Source organism: Pleurodeles waltl, chromosome 11 (genome assembly GCF_031143425.1).
Source record: "Pleurodeles waltl isolate 20211129_DDA chromosome 11, aPleWal1.hap1.20221129, whole genome shotgun sequence".
In the NCBI taxonomy this organism is placed as follows: domain Eukaryota; kingdom Metazoa; phylum Chordata; class Amphibia; order Caudata; family Salamandridae; genus Pleurodeles; species Pleurodeles waltl.
This window is the reverse complement of record NC_090450.1, coordinates 41617382-41637452: the sequence shown is the minus strand read 5'-3', so window position 1 is coordinate 41637452 and position 20071 is coordinate 41617382. Positions and strand designations below refer to the sequence as shown.

At 42.4% G+C, this 20071-nt stretch overlaps 1 protein-coding gene across 1 annotated transcript in view; it reads right to left on the bottom strand.

Annotated features, from left to right (window-relative positions):
* The window catches only part of LOC138265368 (dehydrogenase/reductase SDR family member 4-like), a 146174-nt gene that overhangs the window by 124401 nt on the left and 1702 nt on the right, over positions 1-20071 (bottom strand). The window contains exon 2 of the mRNA XM_069213013.1: positions 6795-6971. Coding sequence (XP_069069114.1) covers positions 6795-6967 — 173 coding nt within the window. The 5' untranslated portion in view covers positions 6968-6971. The remainder of the gene's footprint in view (positions 1-6794; positions 6972-20071) is intronic.

Below are 20071 nucleotides of genomic sequence, written 5' to 3'. Positions count from 1 at the left end.
CAATGCTTTAAACTTAATACACTTTTCTAAAGTAAACCAATGACGACAGCAGAACTGAGGAGAGACAGAAACATGTTTAGTAGTGTGACTCAAAAGATGCACAGCTGCTTTCTGATTAATTTGTTGTTTTTTCCACAGATGACCTAGAAAGTCACATGTTGAGTGCATTACTATAATCCAAATGAGAGATGGCATCTAAGAAGACCAAAAGAACTAGTAGACATTTGTTTGGTGCACCATAGTAAGCTTTCTTTCCAACCAAATTCCAAAATCTTAAACCACCTGTCAAGGAACAGGGAGCGTACCTAAATCTTCTGGCCACCATTGCAGGCTCCAAAAATAAAGATAATTCCCACCACAAGCAACTCAGGTTTACTGCCAGTAACTTTTATACATTTTTCTTAATCCACAGTGCTATTACAATAAGACAGTCAGAAATTAGATGTTCTTTTGTCATCATCTGAAAAAAGCAGGACAATCTATGTATCGTCAGCGTTTGAGAACAAGGTAAGACCATAAGCATCTACTATATCAGCCAAAGGGTGGACACATCTATTTAAATCATGTGGCTCAGAGGGGATCCTTATAGAACCCAAAAAAGGCAGCTGCCACTCTATGGATGCTTTAGGTTTCGAAAGATCATGAAAAGAATGATCGTGCAAAAAGGGACTAAACCATAAAAGGGCATTGCCCAAATTTGACTTTCTGCAAGTCTAGTCAGAGCACAGTATGAGAGACAGTGTCAAAGGCTGCACTCAAATCCAAAAGGATAAAGGAATATTCCACACCTCCCCCCTGCTTTTGAACATTGATCTAAAATTCACTTTCACCCCAAGTAGAGCGAATTGAGTGCTGTGCCCAGGACAAAAACCTGACTAGTATGCATGAAGACTATTGCAGGATTCTCAGTGTTCTGACAGTTGTGATTTATATGCTTTTCAAGGATCTTCATGAGAGTTGTCCAAAGTGAGATCAGTTGATAGTTTTCTAACTTAGATCTGAAAGGAGTGGGCTTTTTTAACAAAGGAACCACAATAACATCTTTCCATGTTAAGGGGACAGAGCCAAAGATACAGGCAAAAATGTTAATTCCTTTTCTTTTTTTGATAATATCCCGAGCTGATGGGAAGAATGTCTAGCAGCAATAATAGACTCCTTCATGAAATCCTCAATGTCACATCCTCCCCAGCCCGGGAGCGTGAAAAATGAACACACCACACACAGAGCTCATAGCTGATGTCTTTATTCACCAGCATACAACAACAACTAACTGCTTATTATCTGGTAACCATAACCACACCTTAACACCTCCCAATAAGTTATGTCATTCTTGAATTGAGTATGCCCAGGACTGAGGAGTGCTAGTGCACATAGGTGGTCATTCCGACCCTGGCGGTTTCAAACCGCCAGGGCCAAGGACCACGGAAGCACGGCCAACAGGCTGGCGGTGCTTCCAGGGCCATTCTGACCGCAGCGGTAAAGCCGCGGTCAGAAAAGGGGATCCGGCGGTTTCCCGCCGGATTTCCCCTGGCCCAGGGAATCCTCCATGGCGGCGCTGCTTGCAGCGCCGCCATGGGGATTCCGACCCCCTTCCCGCCAGCCTGTTCCTGGCGGTTTTTACCGCCAGGAACAGGATGGCGGGAACGGGTGTCGTGGGGCCCCTGGGGGCCCCTGCTCTGGCCATGCCACTGGCATGGGCTGTGCAGGGGCCCCCTAACAGGGCCCCACAAAGATTTTCACTGTCTGCTTAGCAGACAGTAAAAATCGCGACGGGTGCAACTGCACCCGTCGCACCCCTACAACTCCGCCGGCTCCATTCGGAGACGGCTTCATTGTTGCAGGGGCTTTCCCGCTGGGCCGTCGGGTGCTCTTTTGGAGGGCACCCGCCGGCCCAGCGGGAAAGTTGGAATGGCCGCCGAGGTCTTTTGACCGCGGGGCGGTCATTCGGCGGTCAGATATTGGCTGGCGGCGACCGCCGCCCGCCAATATCAGAATGAGGGCCATAGTCTCAAGACACTACATCTCACCCCTTGTTAAATAAAAATGTGTAAACTGCTGCAGCATTACATTTCTTCAATAAGTCGTCGAGGTGCTTGTACTAATCGAATAGATTGAGTGGAAAGAGGTAGTTGAGATGTACTTTGATTGTGCGCTGAAGGTGCGGGATCTGATGTTTAATCTGGACTGTCTGACAGGGTCGCCTCAACCATCATGCTAGGAGCTGACAAATGCTGAGATAGATATCTAAAATGTGATGATTCCCATGTGATAGTTTTTCTGGTATGATGCGCCGTGACCATGTGCCCCTTATGCGTCACAACTCCAAGGGCTCAACACCAAACAGAGGATGTATTTTCCGTTTTCACTTTTTATTTTATAAGGACACAGTCACCTTAGTCGAATACTGTCTCCTGAGATCACCGATACCAAGGCCTTCATCTGGTGTTTTCAAGTAGGGTCTGTGGCATGAATATCATCAACATCCCAGGTTCGGCCTGCTGTCCACTACGGTAGTTTGGGTCTTATAGCTCTCCCGAACAGCAAGGTGGTGGGGCTCTCACCAGTTGTGCAGTAAGGGGCTGAGCCATAAGAATGAAGGGCTTGACACACGGCTTGATTTAGCTCAATCACCATTGATGCACATTGTATTACCCTCTTAGGTGCACCTATGAATCATTCCACAACACCATTGGCTTATGGCCACAGGATGTACTTTTCTGATGCTTGACATTGGCTCTGTTCAGAAGCTCCTTGAATTCTTTGTTGTTGAACAGTGGACTATTCTCAGATTTAAGAGTAGCAGGGAAACCCCACACTGCTAAGATGTCGTCCAATGGCTCACTGACTTTGTCATGGATTGTCATGATAAATCCTCTACTAGAGGAAACTGGAGTACTCAACACTGACCACCATAAGATGATGTCCATTTGATAGTTGTCCAAAGAAATCAACAGCAATCCTTTCCCATGAATGTGGAAGGACGCAGACATGGTTAGTGCATGCTGTGTCACTTTAGGGGAAAGGCATAGGTGACATCCTTTTAGTTCCCTCTCAACTCTCTCGTCCAGGCGCAGGAACCACACTCGATCTCTTAGAACTCTTTTGGTGGCCAAAATGTCCTTTGTGGGCCAGCTCAATGACTTGTTGTCTGAGGCTCCCAAGTATGACAATTTTTGAGCCCTCAGGACATTTCTTCCTGCACAATTTTTAATTTTGAAATTCAGTGTCGTCAACAAAAGGTTTAACACAATTGGGATTATGTACAATTGCATAGTCGTACTCTTGTAATCGTAACCCCCACCTCTCGGTGCAAGGAGGCATCGTGGCTTTTCGGTTTCCGAAAATGGTAAGTCGTGCTTGGTGGTCTGTAACAATTGCGATGTGTTTTCCATAAAGAAACATATGAAAATGCTCGTAGACCACACTACAGCCAGACTCTCCTTTTCTGTGTCAGTTAGGCTTGAAGTAGCGTAGACTGCAATGTGTCTTTGAGCATTTGGATGTCTAATATGCTGACTAAGTATAGCTCCTAGCCCTGGTAGGCTTGCATCAACAATGATTTCAGTATGTAATTTAGGGTCAAAATAGACCATCTCAGATGCATTTTCAATCACATGCTTTATTCTTTTGAAACTCTGGTCACATTTGGAAGACCACTACAGCAGGACATTTCCTCTTGTCAAATTAATTAATGGGACACCTACAGTGGTATAGTTATGAATGTACCTTGAGCATGAACTGGCCATGCCTAAAAAGGATCGTAGCATGGTAACATCTCATGGCGCGCAGGTAACTGAAGTCCTTGTACTTCATCTGAGCCAGGAGACATTACCCAATCTGAGAATTTGTGCCCAAAGGACTTAAGCTTGGTCTTGTGAAACTCCCACTTTTCTGCATTTAAAGTCAGACCTTCAACTGCGAGCAATGGGCATATTTGTGTGAGGGCGTTATCACGCTGTTTTCATGTTTTGACAAATGTCAGTTGAAACCATGGGAACTGTGTTGAATTATTCTATGTATAACATCCTGAAATATTTCTGCAGCAGATCACACTCCAAATCTCAACCTTGAGTTGAAAAAGTACTGATATACCTACAGCTCAAGTTCATGGTATAACTTGTTCAGGTCAGGATGGGAGAACATTTTGGCTGCTAATAGGTGCATGGTCATGTCCTCTATGTATGGACCAGGATGTCTTTCTCTTTTGATCACTGTGTTAACCGGACTCAAATCAATGCATTGCACCCATATTGTTCTTTTTTGGCCCCACCACTATGGGTGACACCCGTGGTGCAGGACTTGTGGACTGCTCAATGGTGTCATGCTTCAACAGCATTTCTAGTTCTTTCTCAATGGTTTCTTGCAAGTGAAACACTAGTCTGCTGTGTTGCTGTGCAACAGGTTGAATGTTCTTGCTAATGTGAAGTTACACTTTCATTTTCTTGAGCTTTCCTAGGCCATGAAACAACAATGGGAACTGACTCACAATTCCAGATTGAGCATGTAAGTTATAATTGAGAGATATCAGTCCCATGTCAGCAGCTGTTCTAAAACTGAGTAAACATGCGTTGAACAAAGTACTCTGAATATTGCAATAAACAACCCTCAACTCTGCAATGGTTTGAATGAAGCCCACATGTATATGTTTGTGTTTGATGACTGGAGACATGCAGAGGTGACAGGCTGTTAAAATGTTTTGACTGGCATGATGTTAATCGATGCACCACTGCCTATGATAAAAATTACAGGGGAACCATTGACTTTTATTGTAATCTTGGGGCACACCTACGTGTGCATGTTGTTCTTTTGTCAAAGCTACCATTGCACATCCGTCTGCATCGGCACTCAAAAGTGACATCAAGGAGTCTTTGCAGGATGCACTAGAGGCTGATCAACTTTGCTTGGTTTCTACTTGCAGTAACTGATGTTGCTTTTTGGTCTTGTGGACGGTGATAGAATGCTTTTGGAACCTTCTGGTGTCCATATTTGTTCCCTGCTGTAATCTAGCTGGTTTCTCTTTTGATTTGCAAACCGATATAAAGTGGTTTTCTTTCCCATATTCTGCAGCACACATAGAAAGAAGAAAAATGAGAGAAATAAGATATTGCTCCCTGTTGGGTCATTCTTACAGCAACTCTGAGGTGAGTTGTAAATCTGGGAATGCATCAAATTTCTTTGGGTTCTTTTGGTGTTGCATGGGAACAACCCTAGCAACACCAATGAAATGTCCCTGTCGCACAGTGTTATGCATGAAACGGGTCCATATTTACAAGGCCAGGAAAAGCCACACAAGGTGGCTTTGCATGGCCTTGCAAATATGGGATGCCACACAGTGCTACCGGAGCATCAAAAAATGTACGCTGTTGTAGCTACTGGAAAATTTCCCTATCTTGAAGACCTCTTCACATAAACTGGCTATATGCTACTTTACATCAACTTAGGCGCATGTGTCATGCACAAGCAGTTTGCTGTTTCAATCCAAACTCTCAGGGAGAGCATTTCCTTTTCTTCAGGGCACGTATTCTCTACTCGTTGCCAGTTGTCTCATCCTCCCCAGCCTGGGAGCATGCAAAATGTATGCTCCATACACGGAGCTCAAAGCTGACATCTTTATTCGCCACTGTATAACTCACAGCTAACTGCTTTTTATGTCATGACTGTTAACAACCCCACCTTAACACCTCCCAATCAGTTATGTACTTCTTCCATTGAGTCTACCCAGGACCACTCCCAGTCATAGTGCACATACGTTTAAGACACAAGAATTTAAAGAGAAAACTAGCTAAAGAACAGGTAAAGCTGTTTCTGAAGGAGATGCTTAAACCTGGGTCTCAGGCCTACTCCTGGAAAGGAAAGGTAGTTGGGTGCTTTAAATGACCATGCTACCAATACAATATGATGAGTACCCTAAAATATAATTTTGTCAGCCAGCAAAATGCAAAGTAGATAGGGATATAGACTAATAGATCAGGTATGTGTAATGAGCAATATTCAGGTAACATCTCATTCTCACCCTTTTTTCAATGTATTCTCTTAGTTGTTTATTAATAATTGTTTCACAGAATAACAGTACATTATAAATAGTGGTTTTATTATAGAACCCTAATATGTGTTTGTTTGCTGATTCCAGGGCTTGGTATGGGCTCCGCTATATTAATTAAAAAAGTCAAAGATTCACACAGGAGCATAACTCAGTGTGAGGAGTGAGAGCCACCCTTCAATTTCTCATTACTTTTGAAAATGTTGGAGTTTCCTTTTGAGACTTAAGTAATCTACTTGGTGTGACCCTAATAATTTTGAGGTAACAAAACACTTTACCTATCTGACTCATGACAATAAACTGACTGGACAATGTTAAATCGGGGTGCTATCTGGTAAACCCTAATAAAGTCTGGCGAGGCTAGGGCCAGGTTGGACCATGCTTACGTGTGACTCTCTTCCTGTCCTACCAGCCTTTCAACGATTATGTGTGTGTAGCTATTCCTCCTTGTGCTGTCTCACTCTCTACTCCCTCCTCCATGCAGTGCTCACTAAGCCTTCTCTGTGTAGTGCTCCCAAATCTAAATTGTATAGAATGTAGCAGCAGAGATTAAGAACTATCTTGAAGCTGTAATAAGACTCTTGGGGCAAGTAACTTTGGTTCAAAGAGCAAGAATTATTGGGCTATAGGAAAAAGGTGAAAACAAGAAGAACACACAAAACGTTCTTGATCCCCTCTTGCATAACCAATCACAATCCACGAACAAAGAGAGAATTTAAAAATGTGTAATCCAACAATGTTAAGGGGATTTTACCCTTCAGTGGAAGCAGTCATTACAGCCACCTTCCCAGCATGCACTGTGTTCCAATCTACTGCACTGCTGTTCAACCTCAATAAGGAGCGAAGGTTCATTAGTGCCGGCTGTCGATGAATTCCATATTTGTTCAAAGAACTGAAAATGCTGCTTCCTCTTGCCGCTGTCAACATCTTGCTGTAGAATTAAAATACAAAGGTTGGCTAAGGGACTGTGTAACATATATTATAGTTTTCAGCTTGCTACAATATCTCAGGCATTATTTGAATTCTCGTAGTGATTAATATATTGGTTTAATTTCTTTAGGCAAAAAAACAAATAAAAAATGTTCAACCCTCTACAATGCATGAAGGATTCACATCACTTGGAACGAGGCCACTGGCAGTAAAGTTTGTTAATGGAACATAGCACAATTGCATCAGACACGCATAAGTGGCTTGAAGAGGCAAACAACATTCCTAGATCAATACCGGTTGATCCAGGTCATTACTAGGGCAGTTTTTGTTACTTTTTTATCTATATTTTAGAACACATTAGGTCCTCCAACCGTTAAACATTAACACATACAGATAAAAAGAAACACAACCTTCCAACAGTAAAGCACAAGTCCAAACACCAGGAGTTCAAAAACCGAAAAAACAAACTGGGGTCGGAACCCACCTCTTCACAGTGTAGGTAGATGACATGTCCCTTTTTTATTGCTGCTCAGAAAATTACAGAAAATTAGTGTTCAAGAGAAAAGGTGCATAGAAAAATGTGATGGGTAGGAAAATATAACTGTGATGTCATATTGCTGTGAATGGGTAAATGTGATGGGCACTAAAATATGACATCAATGCATTTCACTATATATATATATATATTTATATATATATAAAACCTAGTGTTGGTTAGATAGTTATAATGAGGACCTAGGGACCTAGTTTCTATATAAAAAGCATTTTTTTACTTGCCTGTATCTTTAGCACTGCTTGACGAATCTTCACAAAACATTCAAAAAACATTTGCCAGTCACAACAGCTGCTCTCTGGAAAGTTTTGGGGTGATCCATCCAGGGGCTCTGTGAAAAAGGAGGGGTCCCAAAACAGATTTTTGCCATTCATTTTTCTATAGAGATTTTGAACTGCAATAGACCCAAAACTACTGGACGGAATTACACCAATCGACCCACTGCACTGCTAATGAACCCAAAAATTACAGCACTCATGACATTTTTGATTGAGAACATCGATGTTGTATTTTTGATGAAAAAACTGTCCTTTGCAGGGGCGCGAGTTATAGTTACCTTAAGGCTCCAGTTATAGTTACTTGAGGTGACTCTAACTATAACTGGTGAATTTCTATGATTTCTATGGTTTTGTACGTTTAAAATGTGAGCCTAACTATAACGTCCCTATAACATTTACATTTATAACTATATATATATATATATATATATATATATATAAATATATATATATATATATATATATATATATATATATATTCAACAAAATTTCCAGAAGTAGGAAGGCTGTGGCTGGTTGGTGTGGATGCCTGTAAATCCCATTATTTTGTATTAAACAACATTTTCGCAGTCCCGTGGAGTCCGGATTCTTCTTTATGTTAAGACGTTTTTTTTCATATATATATATATATATATATATATATATATATATATATATAACACATTATAGGTAGGTCTGAGATCTATAGGAATGCCATTTTTTTATTTTTGAAAAGAGTTGGTACTATGCGACGCATCTATACAAAACTTTAAAAAAAGAAAAGCGTTATCCAGATTGGGTCCTTCAAGGGGATGCCAAGAAAAAGAAGGGAGTTCCAAAGCATGATTTCCCATGGTATTCCCATAGGAATGTTTGAAAAATGTCTCAATGACATTAAAACAAATTTGACACTAAGTTAGAACTTTACTGAGAAAGCGTGTTTTATTTGATTTTGTGAAAACAATCAATAGTTCCCAAAAAATGTTCATGATCATGGCAGAAATTATTCATGAATTAAAGTTAGAGATATTTTGACCAGTAATTTGCACAGGATCCACAGTTCCATTACTGTGGATCCTCAGTGAATCCAAATTTTAAAACAATTTCTAATTTCTGATTGGCTTCAGGAACGTTTTTGCCCATTGACCAGTATGGTACCACAAACCCATTGAAATATCTCAAGGTACCATAATGATATTACTGGGTGGCCAAACTATCATAAGAAAATGTTGGGTGTTGCTATTACAGAACTCAGGATGACAGTCCCCAAATCCCAAACAATGCTGAGAAAGGGCACGTATTGGGGTATAGAAATCACACCCTAAACTCTTATTGCGAGGGCTAAAGTGACCGCTCTTGTTGTTTAAAAATAAATCAATGTAAGTGGGATCTCTGTGTGTTTAAGGGAAGCTACTGCTTTCTCTCTGGTGCAATGGTATTATCAATGATGTCAGAGAAAATGCAATGACTAATATAATATGTGGGGTAATTAACAGTGCATGGTGAGGGCACAAGTTATAGTTACCTTAGGGCACAAGCTATAGCTACTTGAAATAATTCTAACAGCTGATTTTCTTTGGTTTTGTTCCTGTAAATTCTGGTCCTAACTATAACGTCCCTCTAACCTTTGTTTTTGGTTGTTGTAAATTTCTGAGGTTTTTAAATGCTAGTTCCAAACCATAACAACCTTTGTTTTTTTCAGTGAATTCCTATGTTATTTTTAACACAGCGAGCGGTTGGCCGCAGGGCCTGACCTATAATCAGGCCCTGCAGTCAACCTCCTGCATTCATCCAACCCCACACCACAAGGGAAAATGAAGGAGGAGGCACATACAAACCATGGGGAAAAGAAAGGAGAATGTAAAGAAAACTAGGGAAAAGCAATGAGAAGGCACACAAAAAAATGAGAGTAAAAGCAAGGAGAGAGCAGTGAAAACAAAGGAAAAGCAAGGAAAGGCAAACAAAAATCATGGGGGTAAGGAAGGAGAAAGCAGTGAAAACTAGGAAAAAGCAAGGAGAAGGCACACGAAAAATGGTGGAAAAAGCAAGGCGAAAGCAGTCAGAATGAGAGGGAAGACAAAAAGCAGCAAGGAGCATGCATTAAAAATGTGGGGCAAAGCAAGAAGAGAACAGGAGCAAGAGCAATGGAACAGCACAGGGTGCGCTGGTACTTAAAAAAAACGATGTTGTGAATTTGCAGTTCCACCGTGATTTTGCAGCAAAAATGTAAAATAAATACCACAAGGCCTATGGGGTCAGGGTATTCCTACCCTGCTCCCTCATGTTTTTTTTTTTCCTTTTTCTGGAGTCCTAGATGGCTGCCAACACTTCCTGGTTGAAGTGCTGGCAGCCAATCAGATCTCAGCATGAGATGTGTTGGATCAGTGGAGAATTTGCGTCCCTAGATATACACATTTATTTTTCCTTTAATATCTCCAAAACTACAGAACAGATTTACACCAAATTACAGAAACCACACTTTCTGGACCAAGATCTATCTTTCTGCCAAATTTAGTGTAATTCCATCCAGCTGTTCGGGCTTTGGTTGCGTCTAAAATCCCTAGAGGAAATTGCATGGGGGAAATGTGTTTTGGGAACTCAATGATGTTATAGAAGATGTCATGAGTGATGTAATATCTGGGGTAATTAGCAGTTCATGGCGAGGGTATGAGTTATAGTTATCTTAGGGCAGTTACAGTTAAAGCCCCGGGTAGGTGATGGTACCCGGGGCTAATAAGAGCTCTTGGAGAGGGCCCTATGTGCCCCTCCACCATTTTTACTCTTATCCGTATGCCCCCGGCACCTGCCCCACCCGGCGGTTTCCCATATACAAACGTGGGAAACTGGGCTTGTTTTTTTAAAAAAAATGTTGCCCCAAATTCTCATATCCGCTGTGATTTTGTGGCAAAAATGTTCTAATAAATTCTTTTTTGCCCTGTCATGGGCCCCACAGGACCCGAGCACCAAGGCTAGGGTTCAGGGTATTCCTACCCTGCCCCTTTTCTATTTTTTAAATTTTGTTTTTACTCTGCTGAAACCAAATCCCAAAATGGCTGGCAACATTTCCTGGTTGAAATGTTGGCAGCCAATCAGATATCAGCATGAAGACTGTTGGATCAGCGGAGGTTCTGCGTTGCTATGTAACTATATTTCTTTTTGCCTTAATATCTCAAAAACTATTGAACGGATTTGCACCAAATCACAAAACGCATCATATGTGCACCAAGCTCTAGCTTCCTGCCAAATGGGCGTTAGTCATGTCTATAGACCCCATGTGAAAATGCATGGGGAAAACACATTTTTGGACGCCCTTTTTCTCTGCCCTTGTCTGACAGATTACCGTGAGACTTTCAAGACAGCAGCTGAACCAACTGTATTAGTTTTGAAAATATTGTGAGAATTTGTCAAACAGCACCAAAGTTATTAGCAAAACAAAAAACGCATTTGCTATGGAAGGTAGGCCCTAACTAAAACTACACACTGGTGACCGTGGTTGCTAATAGTTATTTACAGTTAGGACCTAGCTTCAATAGAAAAGTTTTTTTTTGACTCACCTATACCTTAGGCACTGTTTGAAGAATCTTCACAAAAATTTCCAAAAAAGTGTCAAATTGAGATTTGTTGTGCATGGAAAGTTTTGGGTTGCTCCGTCAAGCGTGGGATTAGAAGATGGGGGTAAAAAAAAAGCACTTTCCCATGTTAATTGCCATAGACTATTTATTTTAGACATACCTGCAACTCGAACTGCTAGACGGAATTAAACCAAATTTCTTATGACAGGAAGGTAGCCGTTGGTCAGCAGATTACGCTTTTAGTTGTTTGGTGTAAATTTGTTCAGTAGTTTACAAGATATTGAAGGAAATCCAAATTTGCAATCCTAGAAGCGTGACTATTTCCCAAATAGTCCCGATCACGTGCGGAGATTTGATTGACTGTCAACACTCCAACCAGGATGTGTTGGCAGTCATTTTGCAACTCAGCTTCAGCCAGAGCTCTTTCTTGTCAACTGCTGCTGAGATACAACCCCAAAGGCCAAAGGTTGTGCATAGCGCAGGGTTGGGTAGTTATAGGGTGTTGGCCGCAGGGCCACACACGGCGGAAGGTTATACCTGGTGGTGGTTAGATTAATGTGTAGTAGTTAAAATTACTTTCTTAAAAAGAAACATAGACATTCACAAAAAAACAAAGATTACTGTGATAATGGAGGTGAGTCCGTGCTGTCCCGTCCCATTTTTTTAATAAAGCCTGGGGAGGTGGAGGTCCTTGGAGCTCAAAAAAGAGCTCTTGGAGGGGGCCCTTTGCGCCCCTCCTTTCATTTTTTAGATGAAACCTCTTGCCTCAAGGACGTGGCCCACATGGGGCCATTTCTGTGTACAAGTGTAGGAGACCGCACTTGTTTTTTTTTTTATTTTTTTATTTCTGCCTTGGATTCAATAATCCCCCATGTGTTTGCTGCAATGATATAAATAAATAAAGCTCTTTTGCCCTGGCTGGGTACCCAGGGGACTCCAGTGCCAAGGCTAGGGGATCAGGGTATTCCTGCTCTTCCCCTTTTTGTTTCGGCCCAAGGCCCGCCCGATGTGTGGGGGTGGCTACTCAATAGGGTTTTGGCTGCAGGGCCTCGCTAAAGGCAGTGCATGGTGTTAGGTGCTTGTAGGGGTAAGCTGCAGGGCCGCCAACCCCTGCCAAAGGCTGTAAGTGGTATCGGGTTGGGTGTGAATTATAGTTATCTTAGAGCACAAGTTATAGTTACTTGAGATAACCATAACTATAACTGTTGAATTTCTATGGTTTTGTGTGAGTAACATGTGAACCTCACTTTAATGTCCCTGTAACCTTTGGTTTTTTGAGTGGATATATACACTTACACACACACTTAAATATACGTATATATTTGTATGGCTTTTTTACCAATGAGCCAGCTTTGGGTGTATTCCCATTTCACTCCCACCTACCCTAAAATAGAGCATGAAGCAGGGGGTCAGCCAACTTCTGCCATTGGTTCCTTCCTATGTGAGTGATAGCTCCCACCGTACAATGTCTTCAGCTCATGAGAAAGAGGTTCATCTTAGGACTTACTTTTTCCCCTCGTACATGCCGAGGTCAGCTGCCTGTGTTGGCTAATTCCAACTCCAGTGCGTGCTCTCCAGCCCCATAACCAAAGGCACCACCGAGCGTTCTGAAGAGCATCTTGAAGCTGAACCATTGGCTTGGGCAGATGTAATACTTCTACCATCGTTATCTTGGGCACATTCCGGCCTCCCTCCCTCCTATACAATAGACAGTTATATTTTTTTGGTAGAGAATTAAAAACATTGATAGTTTCTTTAAATGTTAATAGCACATCTTTGTACACTCACAAAGCTTGATATGTAATGCACATGGTGGTATCAAGCACCATTCGAAGGTGGCAGTCACGGTCTTCAGTAAGTTGCAAGTTCTGTTTGGTGCAAAGGCATGCATATCTGTGGAGTGCCATGACTTTCTCCAAAGGTCAGGAGAGGCCTTTTTGTTCCATAGTGCATTTCCCTGATGGGCTAGAGCTCTTGTATACATATTTTGGAAGCTCAGGACAGCAGCTGGTGCCGTCAGCCCCTTTCCCTAGCTCTCCAAGATTAATTCTAACAGGCAGGGGTAGATTCAAAAGATAGCCACGAGAGGGAGGGAAGGGGAGAGGTAGAGGAAAGACTTAGGGAGAGAAAGGGGAGAAGGAGAGATGGAGACTGGATGGACGGAAAGAGAGAAGCAGCAGAAGAATACCAAGGATGCAGGGCTCGGATGAGCATTATTGTCAGAGATGCTTTAAGTTCCACAGACCGGCCCTGACCTCCTCGGAACACCCTCTCCCTACACCGCTCAAGTCTCTTGCGAACTGGGAAGTTGAGAGCAAGAGGAGTGTGTTACTTCCTCTTCATGGCACTAGAACAACTGGACTAACCTGAAAACCAATCCCCTGTGTTGCAGCTGTGTACCCCATTTTTATGGTGCAAAACACCACTTTTGTAAGGTGGGCGTTCTGCTATGAATTAATGTGTTGTTTCCAGTCATGTGTGTACTTTGTGTTATATGTGTATGTGCACAGCTTCTCCACATAGAGCTTCAATCAATTTGTCGTAACAAACAAACTCAAACATTCAGCAGCATATTTAAGAGCCCCTTGTGCCTCCTTGCCCCATATTAGCTTCATTTTGTTTATACTAATGTGGCCTAACAAGGCTAAAATCACTGCGCCAGATTTAAAAAGTGGTGCAATGGATGCATTGCGCCACTTTGCAACCCCTTGTGCCACATTATGCCTGTGCCAGGCATAATGTATGCGGGGGCATTCTCCTGTAAGGGGGTCTTCAACAATGATGCAAAGAAATCTAAAAGATTTCTTTGCGTAATTTTTTTGCAATTTTTAACACCTGCTCAGAGCAGATGTTAAAAGGGCCACACTGTTGTTTTCAATGGGCCCCTATGTACTTTTTAGGGTTAGCGCCAACATTTTGGTGCTAACCCTGAACAGTACATCAATAGCTTCAGAAATTCTGACACTGTTGCCCCCTACACTGTGCCATGGTGCACGTATTTTAAATACAGCGCACACATGGTGGAAGTAGTGGGGCGCTAAGGAGCACAAGGAAAGTGGCGTTGCACTGGGTGCAGCGCCACTTTTCTTAAATCTGGCCTTCAATCTAACAACTGTGTTGATAGAGTGTTGGGAAAATGTTTCCTTATTTACAAAAGTAATGTTAATGATAAGTGGATCGTGGACTTTTGTTCACAAGCCATGAAATAGTTTCTAAACCTTCCCTAAAACAGATTAAAGTTGTTTAAAGGGCACAAAATGTAATGTAGAGTGTGAATATAGTCACAGACAGTGGACCTGATTCACAAGAGTAAAGTTAGACCAAAAGCCTAACTTTACTACTTTTCGGCATTAACAAAGGTAAGGTTAGGCTAAAAGTCTAACTTTACTACTTTTCGGTATTCACAAAGGTGAGTTACTACTAGTAAAATTAGACCTTTGGTCTTACTTTACCCTTGTGAATCAGCAATGTCGTAAGATGGGGGCTGCCTGCATCCCAGAAACTCCATTATCTTGAAGATGTATCAAACCATAGGTTGATTTGGGGCCCCTTGGGGACCCTTGGATGATGGGGGACCCGGAGAGCCTGACAGGTGCAGGGGCCTGCATTTGGCCCCTAAATGTGTGGAAGTAATATTAACGTATTTGTTTTCACAGGACAGTATTCTTTGGCTCGAGTGCTTTCTCTTATGCGGACGTGAGGTTTATTTTCAGCAGGACTGGACTTTTGATCCCACTCAGGTACTTCGACAGTACTCAACATTCCACAGAAATTATGGGGGTCATTACGACCCTGGCAGCCGACAGTACACTGGCAGTAGCACCGCCAACAGGCTGGCCGTGTTCCGCCAGTGTATTATGGCCGTGGCACATTAGCCACGACCATACCACCAGCCCCTCCACTTGACCGCCAGGCTTCCGCCAGGCGGTCATAATCCCTAACCGCCAGCCTGTCCATGGCAGTAAACATCGCCATGGAAAGGGTGGCGGTAAGGGTGACTCTGTGTGCCCCTGGGGGCCACTGTACTGCCCATGCACTTGGCATGGGCAGTGCAGAGGCCCCCAGGCACAGGCCCATCGCGCATTTCAGTGCCCGAATTTCGGACAGTGAAATGCGCGATGGGAGCTTCTGTACCCGCTGCACATCAGCATTTCCACCGGCTCTATTGTGAGCTGGCTGCAATGTTGATTTGACTTTTCCCCTGGGCCAGTGTACGGAAACGCTGTTTCTGTCCACTGGCCCAGCGGAAATGTCAAAATAGGGAGCCACAAATACTGCCAGCACTGGCGGTATTGTGGCGCCCGCGGCTTTGGTGGTCTTTTTGCAAGACCGCCGAAGTCGTAATGAGGGCCTATGTCTTTACATGACTCTGCAAATTGCGTATGAATACTCGCATCATTGTTTAAGGTATGTGTGTGTGTGTAATCGAGCATAGCACATCTGCAGAATTACCCAAAGTATGTATTTCTAATATGAAAACGTGACAACCATATCTGTGGAATATGTAGGTGGTTTCGCAATGCAGTTCTATAAACGTTGTTATCATTCCACATAAATATTTACTTTGATTGCTTCATTTTCACGTTCTTTAGACCCCCTCACTGTGTTGCTATCTCTGAAATTGTGAATCATTCCTTAATGTTTTCTTCTTTCGAGGGTTGTACTAAGCACATGCTTTATTACTCCAGCAGCAAAGTCTGTAGGGATGACACATAATTGAATGTGTTCCCTACGTTATTGGTGGGTTTGTGTGTTATATAGTGGCTGAGCATCGGTGTAAGAATGAGTGAACACGTGCATTTGGTGGATGAGTGATAGCATGGAACTATTCAGGCGGTTCAGATGTATGCCAGACATACTGGCTTTGCCAATAACAATTTGCCAAAATGTGATGAGTACACTTTAAGAAACATTTTCGTAGTGGCGAACTCCGATTGTTCTAGACAATGAAAATGCTTTGTACACCTGTCAGCATCTACTTTAAATGGAACCCAAATGGATACTTTGACCCTTAAAATCAGTCGCACATGATTTTACGATAGAGCACTGCTATTCTGATCACTATCTATCTTTACCCTGGATGCTGCAGAAGGTTCCAGAGTGTTTGTTTTTGCTTTATGGATGATTTAAATGATTTGTCCCATAAGTCACAGCGTTTTATACACAGCTGTAAGAGGAGAGCAAAGAGAACAGTTCAATAAAAACACAGTTGCAAGAGCAACAAGAAAATGTTAACAACGCTGATATTTTATTTGTATAATAAAGTAGCGCTTTGACTTTTACGTTTTATGTTGAAGCAAAGTTTCTTCCAACCAAGGATGCAATAACTAGAATCATGTAATTGCTACTAGCATATTTTTTATGGGTCACTTAGGGCTGATGCACATTGTGCATTATAAATGAGTCGCAGAGAAGGCTCCCAGAGTGGTTCATAAGGAAGATACTGATGTTTCCTGCTGCACAGTGATCTTAGTCTAGAGTATTTTAACAATGAGGGGCAGCTTCATCAAGACTTTCCACCAGGGCAAAGTTATTCAAATCAGCAGGTGGAAAGTTGCCCTAAATATAATACAAATATTGCTTACTGTTTTTTGCACCACTGTACATCAAGGAGGTGACCTGTGTGTGGTACATGGGCATTCCCAGGCTACAACCAGTGTTTAATTTCAGCCCCTGGTTTCTGGTTCTCGGCACCTGCACTTAATTTTCAACGCCGGCACTTATGACAGTCTGTCACATGGTGGCGGTGTCTGTCTAATTTACAGATGAGTATTAGTTTTTTATTAATTCAGTATACATTAAAATGAAAATACCTGCCACCTAAGCCATTCTTATAGCTTCAAAAGCGTGTATTGTTACACAATTGTAAGAGTGTGACGGTTAGTAGTTGTGTTGGCTCTGTCACTGCGCAATGGGTGCACTATGCTGCAGTGGCTTCCTGACAAGTGTAACAAAATAAGCACTGGCTACCGCTCATTGCTTCTGACACAAGCCATCTACTAACATGGTAGTGCTTCGCACCAAAAAATGGCTCTTTGAGGCCGATGTTCACAAAGAAAAATGGTGTAATTTCTCCTAACTTTTCACAAATTGCAAGTGTGGTGGACTGTACAACACTCAGCCAATGTGTGAAGCTTTACAGTTAGTCAAATCACAATATTTAGTACAAAAATTATACTAATTAACGAAACGGTGATAAGCTTGACATCATGCATACTTTTGTGCAAAGTTGTGTGCATGTTGGCATGCAGTTTGTGTGTTCTCCAGCGCCCCCAATAGCATGACACAGCACAGAAACTTTGTGTCACTTCAACTTTCAGCTATATACAACGTTCAGCTATAAATATCACAATCAATGCTCTTAACTAGTAAAATTAACTTTTAACCAGCCAGCCCCAGTGGTCAAATATCTGCGTGGAAAGATCAAAGACACAACAAGCCACAGGCAGGGAACACAGTATTCTCCAATCACACACCCATACGTGGTGGCAGGCACACTGTCACTCAACTTTCAAGTACGTGACACAGTCAACATGGCCTTCGACATGCTGTAATGACATTACTAAAGACAGGAGCATTCTCAGGCAATATCATTGCTTGTAACCTGCAATGAGCTTCAGTTTTTTAAGACACCCCAGGCAGTGAATGGGGTGCCCTTGCCACTGGAGATGCTGTTGTGGCATGTTGCTAAGTGTAAGGTAATATAGCCGGGCTGTGGGGGCGTTTAGGGACTCAGAACAGTTGCTTATCTACCAGAATTGTGCTGGCAGACTATTGTGTGACAAAAATATTGTGGCCAAAATATTGAGCACAAAATGATGTTAGGTGTTGAAATACGCTACCTAACTCCACATAAATGTACCCTGATAGATAAATATCTTCATAGTGCCATGATGTGAACTTAAATCCGTTCTTCCATATTCATATTTACCTTCACAATATTTTGGTTCCTAATAGTTAAGTCACACAATACATTTTCCCTTGATAACCAAAAACGTTGGGGAGGACAGTGAGTTCAGCTTGGTGTTGGAGTTTAGGCCAAGGTAGTGTTGGTGTTGACGAGAGGAGAGTCACGCAGACCATCTTGAGATAGAGCTGTTGGTGTACCTGTCAATGAGGCAAGGCATGAGTTGTCTGTGGGTGGGGGAAATGAAAGGTATCATCAATAATCTGTTGCTATCTCTAGGGCACCTCAAAATGATATGCTGACCCTATGTCTGGTATGGGTGCTTTCCCAAGCTTCACAGTACAGAAAGCAGCAGCAGCTCTGAGATCAGTTCCTAGTTTCACCAAGCTCCATAAACAAGAACTGTGGAGATTACAAAGTCATGCAGTCCCACGAAGAAAGCTGAGGGAGGCGGGATGCCTAAGAAGCTTTGAGCTGCTACATTGGACTCGATAAACTCTCCAGTGAAGCCACCTTTCCCACGCCAATATCAGGATGTGTACACAAAGAATATCTGCTTGTGGTCACAGAAGACATATTGCTGATGGCAAAGTCAGTTGTTGAGGAGGAAAAGTGGCAGCCATGTTGGAACTAGATGATGCGCAGTAGAAATATTTATCAGAAACATGCTTGCCTCAATGTGACAGTCAGCCACTCCCCTCATTGGTGCAGTAATGAATTCAACCTTAGTAAAATTGTATCAAGCTGGGACATTCTCAGTGTCTTTTCCTGTACTACTTTATATTTCAGATGCAAATTGTACACCAAACACTTTACAACCCATGAAATGATGTGGTGGATGCAAAACATGATGGGCAGTCCACCAAGCCAATGACTGAAGGGAGCTCAGCCTAATAAGTAAAGAGCAGAAGAATACTGACCCAATGCCCTTTTTGTAAGTTATATTGTGAGTTGCTGACAGCTATTGCTGTCTGGCAACCAGACCTACAAGTCACTGGTTTCCCATCTTCACCACCTAATTTTCATTCTCTCACACCAACTATCCTTCAAATACTGAGCTAATACATCCTGATCCAGTCCTAGCTAAGGAACAACAGAGGACTGTACATTATAGGGGATGTAGTTAGCCAACAAAGCATCGTGCATATCATGTGGGGAATTTACATCTTCAAAATACACAATTGCATTACAATTGACAACCGCATTTCACATAACTACTTTTTTTAAAACACAGTGTGATTTTTCCAGGATCACAGGACCTTGAGTCAATAGCTGGGGGTAAGCATTGGGACCAATAGCCCGGGTTTCAAAGTCAACACCTTAACCGCTAGATAACACCTATTCTGATCTTGCCCTGCTTTTCCAAAGCAGGAATGTATGCAGAATGAACTGAGGATCACCATACAGTTCTGCCAGTGCTCCCCACTCCAGACTGTTAGTGGCACGACTATGTTGCTAGAAACCCCAGACAACTCTGCTAATGCACAGATTTCTCCATCACTGCTGTTCCAAATCAGAGTACCCTAACAAACAGAAAACACACCCAGTCCACCTACACATGTAGAATACTCTGCTGTTGAATTTCGGGGAATTACACACAGCTCTGCCAATGCGCCTTAGTCTTGCCATTTAAATCCCATTTCTGCCGTGGACTGGGACCTACACAGCTCTACCAGAGACTTTCATAGAGAGCTCAGTGACTACCTGTTATTCCAGCATAGGCATCAAAACATAGCCCTGCAGGCACATCCTAAAACATTTTAATGATTATCGGTCCACCACCAAAAGAAAGCATTAGCAAACCCGTCAGTT